Source organism: Bidens hawaiensis, unplaced genomic scaffold (assembly GCF_021521415.1).
Source record: "Bidens hawaiensis isolate Kalapana, Puna unplaced genomic scaffold, B.hawaiensis_p1.1 tig00005168_1, whole genome shotgun sequence".
Lineage (NCBI taxonomy): Eukaryota > Viridiplantae > Streptophyta > Magnoliopsida > Asterales > Asteraceae > Bidens > Bidens hawaiensis.
Window position 1 is genome coordinate 427,056 of NW_027491331.1, and position 13,611 is coordinate 440,666.

Consider the following 13,611-nt stretch of genomic DNA (forward strand, 5'->3'; position numbering starts at 1 on the left):
ATTAATCACAATCATTCAAATATAAGATTAGATTACTTCCCACACTTTTCATTTTTTGTTTACTTTGTATTTTAACCTAACCCCGAGTTAATAAAAAAAATTGAATTATTTAATAATCATTAATACGAAGTAAAATGATTCAGACAATCGTGCAAAAGGTTAATTATATGAAATGTAAGCTCAAGGACAGATTGGATGGATGTTGAACAATTCGGCCTTGAATGATCAGTGATTGACGGCCAATAACCCGCATCAAGTGATCTCGCCTATGACCGGAAAACCACACAACGTTCGCTATGTCTAAACCCCAAACCACAATGATGACGCCAACTTTCGATTATAAATGCTTTGTTTTTTTCGAGTTTTATGTTTAAGAATGTATTTGCATGAATACTGAAACTTAGAAATGGAAGATTTTCATAAACAATACTAATATTTCTCAGTTCATAAGTTTTCTTACTAATTAAGAAGAACACGAGCTGGTACTCCATACATTTCACCTAATCAATCAAGAAAATGCCGTTTATAATGTCGATATATACAAGATAACACAATGAAAGAATAAATGACCACATTCAAAAAGTTACATTACAAAAATATCACACACAAAGTGGGAGAATAGCAACAGAGCGTACCAGTCAATGTTTACGCGTTCCTATTAGAGTCATCAACCATCATCCCTTTAAGACTTTTAGCTAACCATATCGCGGTCTCTCTTGGTGACACTTTATCTTTCCCAAAAGGTCTAAGAACAACAGCCAGTTCTTGCAGCCGGTTTTGTTGCAGCAAATCAGCAGATAGTTCCAGCAGCCCTTCAAGTGCCTCCGCCCGCTGCCTTGTTGATGTTATATCCAAACTTTCCTTCACTTCTGATAACCCGTTTTTTGTTTCAACTTCCTTACTACAAGGACTATCTTGAATATCAGACTTCACAGTCATTATTTCAGATCGATCCGACGGCTCTAAAGATGCAGATGTTGGAGAAGACAAGGTTTTGATATCCCCCTCGTGTTTCACCTCTAAATTCCTTTCCACAAATGACTGCTCGTTTAAGCGAGGAACAAGTTTTTCAGTTGTTGGACTTTGTAAAGCTGACGCACGGTCCGGCAAGATATGGTTCATTTGATTGGATGAAACAGAAACAGTTGAAGACGTAGTAGTGTTATCTGCTACATTTGTGAATTTCTCATGACCGGCGCGTATAGAAACAGAATCAGAATTTGCATCAGACACATTTAAGAATGATATAAGATCTTGACTTTGACCGGCAACAACTGATTGTTGGTGAACAGGATGTACAATTTGTGTCACGTCACCGAGCCATGTTTTACTAGGTTTAAACCCTTGAATTGAAGCTGAAGAAGATGCTTCCGAACTAAAGCTGTCATCAGCCTGTCTTTCATTTGAAAGGCTCACACGCGACTCCTGTGTGATCTTTGAAACGGATTTGGCGTGAGCAGCCTGAGTCTGAGTGTCACAAGGGTTTATGATTCCAGGAATCTGAGTCGGGATTCTGATGCGAGTCTGGACCGATTCACAAGGACCAACAGTTGTTTCACTAGTCAGAACCTCACTATGGTTTATGATACCAGGAGTCTGAGAGGGGTTTCTAATGCGAGTCTGAACCGGACCAACATCTTTTGTTTCGGGGGAGGTCTGAGTTAACTCGGTAAAACCTTTAATCCTTGGAGGAATCTGAGTGGGGGTTCTTAAAAGAGACTGCGGCGGATCCTTGGGTTCAGCTTTCTTAATAATAATATCAGGACTAGCAGCAATGGCTGCTTGCTTAATACGTACTCCCGGGAATGATGGTTTCCTGAGAAGAGTGGGTGGAGTTTTTAGTCTCTGATTTGTATCTTCATTGGATCTAGTGGGCCCACAAGGTGGGGTCCCCTCTGGTCTGCCTTTAGTCTTTGAAGATGATTCAATCACAGGTAGCTGCACGTATAGTTCATCACTTGTTAGTAAAGGTTGCAACTTAACTTGCAAGTTAATACCAGTTTTGCCTATACATGAGTAGATTAAAGTATATATTTCTCTAAGAGGTAAATGGGGCAACTTTATTAAGAAAAAGACAATAAATGAAACATGCCAAATGTGTTGAACGGGTCCAACAGGTCAAAAGTGTGTATTAAAATACATAAAACCTCCTGAATTGTGTTATTAAAAAATAAAAGTAATTTCATTAAACATGTAACTCACATTTGAAAGCGCATCTCATCGCTGTAAGACTCCATTAAATTTGAGAAAATGACCTTAGTACCCTTCTAAAGTTTAAGGGTGCATTTTACGAATCAGGAGTGGAAAGTTCGGTTAAAGAAATTCAAGATCAGTGGCAAAAGCAAAACTGACATAAAATGTTAAGATGAGTTGTTTCATTACTAATGGTTACTAGTTAAATGACATGAGTCTTGATGCAAATCAACTTTGAATTTAAAATCTAACAAGGTCTCTAAAATTTACAGTAATTCCCCCTGAACTTCATAGGAGTATTAGCGTCAAAATGCACCAATAAGTGGGCAGTATGAGACGCAGTTTTAGACATTAGTGGCCAAAAGTGTACAAAGAAAAGTTGAGCAACCAAATTGGAATAATGGTAAAACGCAGTAGCCATGTAATGCTAAAAATATATTAGTATTGGAAAATTATAGTGTTTTTTCCTCACATCTAACATAGCTAACTAATTATAAAGTTAGCGAGTCAACACAACCCAACCCATTCGAAAATGTCCAGTTTGACCCTTGGTTTTAAAATGTGCGATGCGCTCTGAAACATTTTGATCCAAAAAGCCGATGCGTGATGCGCATGCATCATGCATGTGACATGCTTGTTATTAAAAGAATACTAAAGACTATGTATAGATAATATTTTAAGTTGTTAACTTTTGAACACTAAAAGTGGGAAAAAAAAAACTATAGTACCACCAAAGAAGTTTTGTGTATAACCAAGATAAGTTTGTAAGTCTATGTGTATAAGTGGTCGACGCATAAGGTACAAGTAATCTATACAGAAACTCTAACTCGGAAATGTGCATCAGACCGCATCACGCATTATGCGCTCCTGATGCACGCATTTTAAAAACAAGTTTTGACCTGTTACCCAACCCCTCGTCAATTAATTTGAAGGGATTATTAGAGAAAAAAAGTTAGTTGTACCTGATGCTTCACGGAAGCTGATCCCTGAGTTCTTTTCCTTGACTCAAGATTGTTCTTTTCAGGTGGTGTTTCAGCATTATTAACCGCCTTCCACCCATGATTCACTACAGTTGGTTTAGGCAACTTACTTGGTGTTTCAAACTCGGTCTTTAGACCCCCTCCTCGCATCGGTGAACCGCGTTCCCTATTTCTACCTTCTTTCACAACCATCTTGATTGGTTTGAACGATTTCACTTGCTTACCTTCACTATTTGACCTTTGATACTCTATTATCGGTTCACTCACCTCAAGTTCATCATGTTCAATATCTTCTTTAAACGAATCGTCGTCATCATCTCCATTGGAAACTGGATTTGTATTATGGACACAAGTGCAACCGCCAGGTTGAGTCTGAATGTTTTTCTCACTTGATTGCACACTATCTTTGTCACTGAAAGAACTGTTACTACTTTGAGATTCGGATCTCTTCTTTCGCATATCGTGAGCATTACCGATCGGCTTTGAAGGTGAAGTGACACCGATTGAAGAACGATACTGGTCCACATACGGTTGCAGATACGGGTGTTTCAAAATATCAGATGCCTAACGAAGTCAAGTGAAAAAAGTTAGTTAAAATGACAGGACAGTCATTAACCGGATGTCTGGATGGTAATGCAAAATTACAAAAACGTACAGTGGGTCGATGCTCTGGGTTCTTACGGAGCATTCCTTTGATGAGGACTTTTCTGGGAACGGAAAATAGAGAAACAACTAATGTTAATTATTTATTAATAAAACAGCAAATAATAATAATAATATCAAGTAATAATGAAGTTCACTTACAGGGATGGAGAATAACAAGGAGGTAAAGGACCAATACATGATCTGTTTATTTTACTTATCAGTCCAGCCATGTCCTGAAATCAGTATATATGCAACCAAAAATCAAACTTTAAGAGATAAGGCATGTTTCTATAGATAACAAAAAAACATTACTTTATAATAGTGCCAGTATTCAAATGCGGTAGAGGTGGAAAAATGGCTCAGCTTAGTTTGACACATAACTACTTTTTGTCCTTTTTTTCTTTTAAGTTGTATATAATTGATTAAAATATGATTATGAGAATAACATTATTGAATAGCTTATCTAATAGTTTAAACTAAAGCGATTTAAGAGGTTGTAAGCGCAGTATCGTGTATATAAGGATTCTAACTACACCATTTCCGTATGATAATCCGCAAATTAATTATAATAATTATGAAAGTTATAGGTTTAATTATTTAATAGGTTTATCAGGTACTTAATTGCACAATGTGCCACATGATATAATGCAAAGCAACAAAGATTAGTACAAGGATGAACACACATCTTTCAGCTGATACAAAGCATATTCTACCAAGCATATCATATCATAAATAGGGATTTAGGGTTCTCAAATGACGATTAGACCTTTTTTGTTCATTACTAGTTTTCGTTCGTTTTTTAATCACAGCATTGGAGCCAGGTCTATCACTTTACTAAAGTTCCATTAATTTAATGTAGTTAACTTGCTGGTCAAATTTATATTATTTACTTCCTTTTTAGTTAAGGTTTCACCTTTAAAATTGCTTTTCTTTCTGGAGAAACACAGAAAGGATGCTTAGTATAATAACATACTTTGTAATTTGTATCAATTGATAGATATGTGCTCATCTCTGTAGTTCTTGCATTAGAACTCGTGGCACGATGTGCAATTAAATTAATATCATGTTGTAATCTATCACTATTATCTTTTTATTTTTTAAGTTCAATGACATATTTAACCAAAATCACTATTTCACCAGCTTCATTGATGTAGAACATAGTTCAGAAAATACAAGTATTGAAAGAATCGAAGGAACTAGGTTTCTAGAGCATCACACAAACACACAACAAAAACTAGGATTTCTAGATTCTATAACATAATAGAGCAAGACATCTCACCTAAAGATAAATCTTGCATTTGATCAACTAATAAACTCTCAACTATACTTATCCAATCATATAAAAACTATTCTTGAACATTAAACCTCAATTGTGAACAAAAGGCTAGTTATAACGAAGCAAATTGGTGTCCAATAAAGCTAAACTATCCTAACAGTCAGAAAACTATTACCTACCTTTATGACTGAACTGAACTAAATCACATAACAATCGTGTTTTAGTATTCTCTCTCTATCTACAATGAACCTAAAGACTAACAAGTAGCAATAAAAAAACTTGGTTATCCTAATAAGCTAAAAGAGAATCCTAAGTATGCTAATATTAAACAGAAAAACGAATGCCATGTGAGGTGTTGCACTAGTATCAATATAGGTCAATACCATGATAAGCTAACAATAAAACTCAAGAGATGATAACATATTTATGTTAAACGCTCAGCAGCACTTAAGCCTCTGAGAATACAAGAAGGGCTAGAGAGAAACACACTGGTTCAAGAGGACTTACAAAAGCTTTAAATGCTGGGCGATGAGCAGCCATTTCATACATACAACAACCTAATGAATAAACAAAAAATATTGCAAATGGAATAAGTACAAAATGAGAAACAACAAACACGTGGCTTAAAAATATAATTAGAGAAAATCAGATACCTAAAGACCATATATCTGATTTAAAGCCGTATGGAATATCTGCAAGCAGTTCAGGACACATGTAATTTGGTGTTCCGACAACCTGGAATAAAGTAACCGAGTGTATACGAGTTAAAAGGTTGAAATCAGTAGGTAATAACTAGCTGTAAATCATACTCCTGCCACAAAACTGAACAAAATGATTCCCTTGGTGGAATATACCACAATTATATAGCATTGTCCTTGTTAGCAATATTTACGCATAATGTATTTTGGTAACGAGAGGATACTATATTGTAATATGCATATCTGTGTATGCATATACAAGGGTCAAAACAACTTGAACTATGCTATGGTTCATATGCATACATAATACATGTGTATGCAAACACAAGGTCAAAACAAATTGAACTATGCTATGGTTCACCAGATATCATATATAGGTACTTAAATTAAATTTATAAGAAATAAGTATGTATATGAATATAAAGAACATACCGAAGAAGCCAAGTCATCAGCTTTCAGTGTCTTAGCAAGCCCAAAGTCACCTAAACGAAAAAACAAATTGCCCAAAATATTTTCACATCGAACTAAAGGAACTTAAATCAACTTCTACTAAAGAAAACAGTTACTAGCTCACCAAGACGAACATCTTGATCTTTGGTAAGGAAAATGTTTGAACACTGAAAATACAATGCAATAAGAATTGGTATAAGGCACTAAAAGTAAAACATAATTTCAGCATCCATAACATATTATTACATACTTTCAAGTCCCTGTGTAGAACATAATTCGAATGCAAATATTCGACCGCCAATAATATCTGAGTAAACCACTTGCAGAGTTTCTGTAAGACCAACATTATCAATTTCAATAATCAGCAACTAGAAATCCGATAACCAATGATTATAAGTTTATAAAATAAAATTTACAACAACAACAATACCTCCTCAGGGAAGTATTGCCCGGGTGACTTTTTCATCAATTCAGCCCTGTTCATAAGTCATTTTATAAGCATAATGAACTTACAAGTTAGAAAACTAGCGTTTCTTTAGGAACTTACATGTCACCGCCTTCACAGTATCCCGTTACAATGCAAACGTAACAACCCTAGACCCAATCAAGAAACAATTCCAAATCAGCAAAAAGTACATCAAAAGTAATTCAGATCAACTGTCATTACAAATTATGATACCAATAGAAAATAGGGTTTCTAACCTTCTCAACCCATGCTTCTTTGAACTCAACAATAAACGGGTGCAGAATGCGCGCAATAAGAGCCATCTAAACAGCAATCCAACAATCAATAACAATACTCCCAAACCCTGATACAAAGATACAATAATGATGAAAAGAAACCTCTTGATGCGCAGATCTTCGGCATCGGTCGGTCTGTCTAGCAAGGCGAATCTTCTTCAAAACATATCTGCATTATTATTATAAAGATCCAAATAACTTAAACCCACATATATTATATGTAGAGAATAACAAAGAAATAGTACTTGGTTTTTTCTGATTTGTGATTAACGAGAATGGCGGCACCGAAAGCACCACGGCCGATTTGCTCCATCATCTCATACTGATCCATTCTTGACTCCATCACTACTTGATCCAATGCTAATGCTAATGCTAATGCTGCTGCTTTTGTATATTATTATAAATCTTGAATCTTACAATATCAGATTCAGATTCACATGACTGACTATTTATTAATTTATTATTATATCTGGAAGTTGAATACAGTTTACACAATCTCTCTTATAAACATCAACAACAACAACCCATCTAATCTAATGTTAATTGATGTGGGATTAAGTGGATCAAGGGCAATAAATCTTGATGCAAAACGAAGAAGAAGAAAACGACGAATATAAATAATAACAGGTGATATTCGATGATGAGATTCGGATCAGGTCAGCATAAGTTAAGTGAGACTGGAATGGAAGGAATCAAGAGTGGAGTGGAGTGGAGTGGAGTGGAGTGGAGTCAAATAAAGCACACAGTACAAGAACAACAACCAACGAGGGAAATATTATACTTTGACCACATGACTAAAAACTAAATGCTAAATCTTTTTGTTATTTTATGGATAGGTAAGACTCAAGAGACCCTAACCTGGTTATATTAAAATAGGGTCGGTTCTTCAGTATCGAGAATATCATTAAACGAACTCAGGTTGGGTTGGGTCTTGCGAGTCTGACCTATATGTTCCTATATGGGTGAGTATAAACCAGTTATTTACAATATGGTCAGTTCTCAAGTCTTGAGAATACCATTAAACTGCCTGGGTCGGGTCTCGTGGGTCTGACCCATTTGCTCACCCGTCACCCCTAAATAAATGATTCATCAATCAACATGACTTACTTTTGAGATCTCTACATGGACTAACGTATGTTGCTACATCTGAATTTGGATCAATATTTAGGTCGATATTGTTGTCAAGTTGGTTTGCGTTTAACATTTTTAAGTTTACCTATGAGTTGCAGTATATATAGAACTTCTTATAAGATGAACTTGATGCGGAGCTCTGGAAACAAATAACATAGAGGGTTTACTTCTATTAAGTTACAAAGATTATGAAGGTTAACTATAGGGTATTATGCGAAACTTTTGGATTAGCTTGGAAAGGAAGCTAAGGAAATAAAAATCATAGCAGCCTCTATAGAAAAGCCATCAAGATTAATTTAAGTTCTACAGAGAGAGAGAGAGAGAGATTATCGTGTGTTATATTCGCTTAATTATGGGGTTCAATTAGGTGATCGATCGTCATTTTGTTATGGATATATATGTGTATATATTTTCATGTTTAAATCAAAAACGTTTTTACCTAATTTCCAATTTTCACAAATATATTCAAACCCAATACCATACTGACATAAAACTATTTCAATGTGACTTAAGGGGTGAATCTAATGACCATAATTTCAAACCATTTGTATCCACACTTAGTCTGCAGTTCTGATTCTCATGTCTCACAAGTTTCAACAAAACGAGAAATTAAAACCTGTGATCCCGTGACTCAAAGAGATCATGCTCACTGTAACACCTCATAAAATACGGGTCAAATTCTTATTTTGATGAGGTACATAGGATTTCACATGTGAGCAACTAACCTAGATCAACAATATAGCAACTTGGTCTAACTCATTAACTATAAACAAGCCTAATAACATTGTTTAAGCCCATTTATCATTTGAATGAGTCCAATGAACTTTAATAAGGCCTAATAATCATTTAAAAGTCCAATGAAATTACAAGCCTATTATAATATAGTGAAAGCCTAATAGACGCATAACTAACCCAATTTGATATGTCAATTAACTCGAGTAACAATATCATGCAAGGTTATAAAAATCATTAGGCGGACCCTAGGCAAACGACTGGAGAGTTGGATGTCCTTAGAGTACTTGGGAAGTACTCAGAGAGTACTCGGATATAAAAAAAAATTAATTTTTGGAATTAAGGATTTCATCATCACAATATTTTCAATCTTTAAACGTTTTTGCATGTTTATCCTCATTTCAAAGATTTGTTTGTTGGCAGTTGCGGTAAAGATTTTCATTATTTTGTTAATCATGAACCCAAAGGTTCATTTCATTTATTTTTGTCGATAATGTTTTTGTGTATTTGTGACGACCTTCTTGGTTACATTTTATTTGTTAAGTTCTCCAAAGTTCGTTGGTTTTTTTTATTTCTCACAAAGATATATATTTTTTATAATTAATAACTTATGTTTTTATAACTCATACAATGGGATGGATCATGCGGACCATTTGACGATAGAAGTAATTATGGTCCGGAACAAAATTATTCGAGTCCTATCATAGGAATCATAATGCGTACGGTTGTGTGTCATGAAGAACCAATAGTGGTCTTAGGCAACGGTATAAATGTGATATGATAAGAGCATGATGGATACGCCACCGATACATCCTATATATAAGTGTCATCGCCATATTTTTGTTTGTAGCGTTTCTTGGGTCACTCAAAGATCTGTTTTATGTTTATTATTTGAATATATATATATATATATATATATATATATATATATATATATATATATATATATATATATATAAGATATTGTTAGAAACCTTTTAGGTTTTAATTAAAACCCCTTTTATTTCCTTGTTTAATTTCAAGAGGAAATTCTTAAAAGTAGGGAACACTATACTATCCGTCAATTTCCAAAAACTATTAAAATAAATTGTATTTATCCCCCGTGTGTCGCAGAGGAACAGCCTCCGTGCGCCGCGACGCTCGGGGAATCATGCTGGCACGTTTTTTTGTTTAGATGTCGATTTCGTTTATTTTGGCAACAAGATTTCATGTATCTTCTCTGTAGAAAAATTAGAATATTCCTTGGCATAATACCTAGGCATATTCCATTGATTTCTTAGAGTGAAGAACAAGATTTGATCTATTTTCGTTAACTTGTTTATATTGGTCAAATAACGTAATCTTTCGTTTAAATGAATTTGACTTATTCTCTAAGTTTCTCAAGCCTACAAAAGCATTCCTAACCTCAGGAAACTCGTTTGTACTTCTTCTTTGCACTTGAAAACGTGAATCGGTGCTCTAAATCTCAAGACTTTCTCATCTTTGACTTTTGGTAGCCAATGTGCCTTCATCCTCTCAATTCTTCTTGTTCTTCAAGTTTTCCGTCAAGTGCAAAGCATGAAAGTTATTCTAATTTATCACCTAAATGAAAGCCCTCATTCAATTTCAATGGATGACAGGATTTCGTTGGTCAAAATCATCAAAACCCATCTAGGGTTTATGTTAAAACCAAATTAGTTTTTGATCTTTTCATAACTTGTCTTTATTATTACATTTTGGACATGCTGGATCCGAATTCGGTGTCATACCAACATCCGGATCAAACACGAACCAGCACTCGTTTAAACCTTGTTTTCTTTAATTTTTCTGTTTAAATCTCACGCTCTTTATAATTCTTGTTCATTTTAGCGTATTGCTAATTATAGTTTCATTCATTCCAATATTCAGAATATTTTCTTTAAGATCAGTCAGCCCGTTTAATTCTCATACTCTTTATTTCTCTTGTTTAGCTTGCCTCCATCAAGGGTGAGTAATCACATCTCTTTTTCATCTTTTATTTTAGGGATAACATGTGTACCACTATTTCAATTGTTTATGTAAACGAGTCCTCAACCACAATTCTTTTTTATGTGTTTACATGTATTGCTCATTTGATTGAATATATCCTACTTTCCTATGTGTTTATTTATTTATTGTTTGGCAGTTGTGTAACACCCCAGCTTTAAGCGGAATACGCCCAGGTGTAACGTACAGATCACTCATTGTAACATCCCAAGTTTCATGAGATATTTAAAAGGATCGAGGTTGAATGGATTATAAAGGTTACACGTAGTTATCTAAATTATGAGGGGGTAAAGTGTTATTAGGTCAAAAGTTAAACAAGGAACCCTACCCACTTCCTATAAATAGAGCCATCATCTTATGTTACTACCTCATCACCTCCAACCTCATCTTTCACCCAAAATCCCGTTTTTTGATAGAGCATCCCACAAAGATCCGAAGATTCCCGGAGATCTAGCCGTCGGATCGGTCTCAAATTTTAACTGAGTGTTCATAAGATATAAAAGAATATTTCCACCAGACGGATCTTCGATCAGAGATCGAGAAGCATGGTTTTTATCAGCAAACCCGTAACAGTGGGAAATGAGGTTTTCCGGAAACTGTTTGGGTTTTCTGGCGATGGTGGCGGCGGATTACGGCGGTGGAAACTGGCGGCGCTGGTAGAGCTCAGCGACCCGGTCGTGTGGCCGCTTGAATCACTCAATTCCGAGTTCGTTTGATATGGTTTTGGTCTATTCGAGTGATTTCGAACATAAACCTCAAAGGTGCGTTTTTATTAAAAATGTTTACTTTTCGTGTACGGATTTTCATGAAACTTGGTAGAATGATGGATTGGGCCACGACAAGAGATAAAGTAATGAACTTTTAGTAAATGGGTTAGTTGGTTCGGTTCGGGTAAAACGAGTAGCTTTCGGTTCGTTAAAAGAATGGGTAAACGAAGTCGGTTTTGCATGAAATTTGAGAGGAAAGTAAACTCGGGTCTTAAGGAAGGACCTCGGAAGGCCTTAAAAAGGTAAAGACGAAGAAAAATAGATTCTGATCACACGATACAGAATCGCATCGCATAGTCATGCGATGCGAATTGTTTTCCGTGTATCGCATCGCATGGTCATGTGATGCGAAATGTTTTCATGCGATGCAAAATGGTTTCATGCGAAGCGAAAAAGTCACGCGAAGCGAAATAACCATGCGAAGCGAAACGCTCCCATGCGAAGCGAAATTCCTTCCATGCGAAATTAATCATGCGAAATTTAGATGTGAGAAGTAGGATTTCTAGATAATTGATACTCGTGCCTTGTGACACAGTTAGCCGTGCACAGTTAAGGAAGGGCATTACCATTAACGGCGAGAGAAACCAACTTCAGGTTTGTTCTAGCCCCTTTATCTGTTATGTTTTCGGGGCTGTGTGCATACTGCTATATGGTAGATAATACACTTACTTGATTGGTAAGTGTATGATACGTGTATGATTGTGTATTGAATGTATTGTTATATAATGATTGTATGAACGAGTATGTATATATATTTATAACTAGAAGATATGTAAAGTATGCACGTATGATAAAGGTATGGTTATTCGAGACAGAAGGGACCAGACCCTTATAATATCTGAGATGTTAGGGACCAGACCCTCATAATATCTAAGATGATAGGGACCAGACTCTCATAATATCTGTGATGTTAGGGAGCAGACCCTCATAATATCTGAGATGATAGGGACCAGACCCTCATAATATCTGTGATGTTAGGGACCAGACCCTTATAATATCTGTGATGTTTAAGATAGAATAGTTTATGGTATATCATAGGGTTTTATGAAAGAAAGTATGTAAGTACGCATGCATGTATATAAAGTATGTATGAAAGAAGTATTAGCAAGTAAGGAATGAATACGTATCTTCGGACACGTATGAGTAAGAATATGAATGTAATGTATGTTAATTGATTAACTAGAACTCACTCAGCGTAGCTGACCTTTAGTATGCACGCAGGTAAATAGGTTAAAGGAGCTGGCTTGAGGATGACACATGGTAGGGACCGAAAGACTGGCATCTCGGGGAAGAAATGTTATGAAATATGATGTTATGTTAAAACAATTCAACTTTTGTTAAGACAAGATTTTGTTGTTTTGTAATATGATGGTTGATGTTTTAGTATTCCGCGAAAGTTTTTAATTAACTCTGATTTTAGAACTGTGTTTATGAGTAATCCAACACTAAAGTAGGGTCACCGGGAGCTGGGCCTTACAAGTTGGTATCAGAGCATAAGTTCGAGAGAAATAAGCATCCTACATGCTTAGACTCGAACTGAGAATGGGACTTAAGGAAGAAAACAAGGAAGATGCCAGTCCGAGAATGCCATGTGTCGCTCAAGCAAGCTCGAGAACGGTAAATGTGACAACCCGTAATGTCCATACAAATTATTTACCATAATTAAACAATATTACAAATCAAAAAGCATCTAAAAAAATGGATGCATGTCATTACGCCATTCGAGTCTAGTAAAACTCTATACATGCATCTAATGCATGTTAGACGGTTAAAGAAACTACCGAGTGACTTACGAAACAACATGACAAACACGTGCGTTGATGATAAACACGTAACATATTAAGCTAGACCATAAATCATGAATTGAACCTGATGCGCTCCTTTTCTATTATTTATTAATCCATTATGCTATTGTAATATAAAAGAGACTAAATGGTGATAGGAACGTAAAATAAAACTTCACTATTCACCATTTGACCAAAAAGTTTTACCTC

The 13,611-nt window shown here is 35.4% G+C and overlaps 1 protein-coding gene across 1 annotated transcript; it reads right to left on the reverse strand.

The window, feature by feature from the left end:
• Positions 1-501: 501 nt before the first annotated feature.
• On the reverse strand, positions 502-7,343 carry LOC143629160 (serine/threonine-protein kinase Nek5-like). Its single transcript, XM_077098509.1, has 14 exons — positions 7,229-7,343; positions 7,086-7,152; positions 6,945-7,010; positions 6,790-6,836; positions 6,673-6,718; positions 6,493-6,573; positions 6,367-6,409; positions 6,225-6,274; positions 5,748-5,829; positions 5,602-5,651; positions 3,978-4,051; positions 3,829-3,880; positions 3,156-3,737; positions 502-1,938 (listed from the first exon to the last, which is right to left on the reverse strand). The coding sequence occupies exons 1-14, from the start codon at positions 7,324-7,326 to the stop codon at positions 646-648; spliced, it is 2,631 nt and encodes an 876-aa protein (XP_076954624.1). The 5' UTR covers positions 7,327-7,343; the 3' UTR covers positions 502-645.
• Between the last annotated feature and the right edge of the window lie 6,268 nt (positions 7,344-13,611).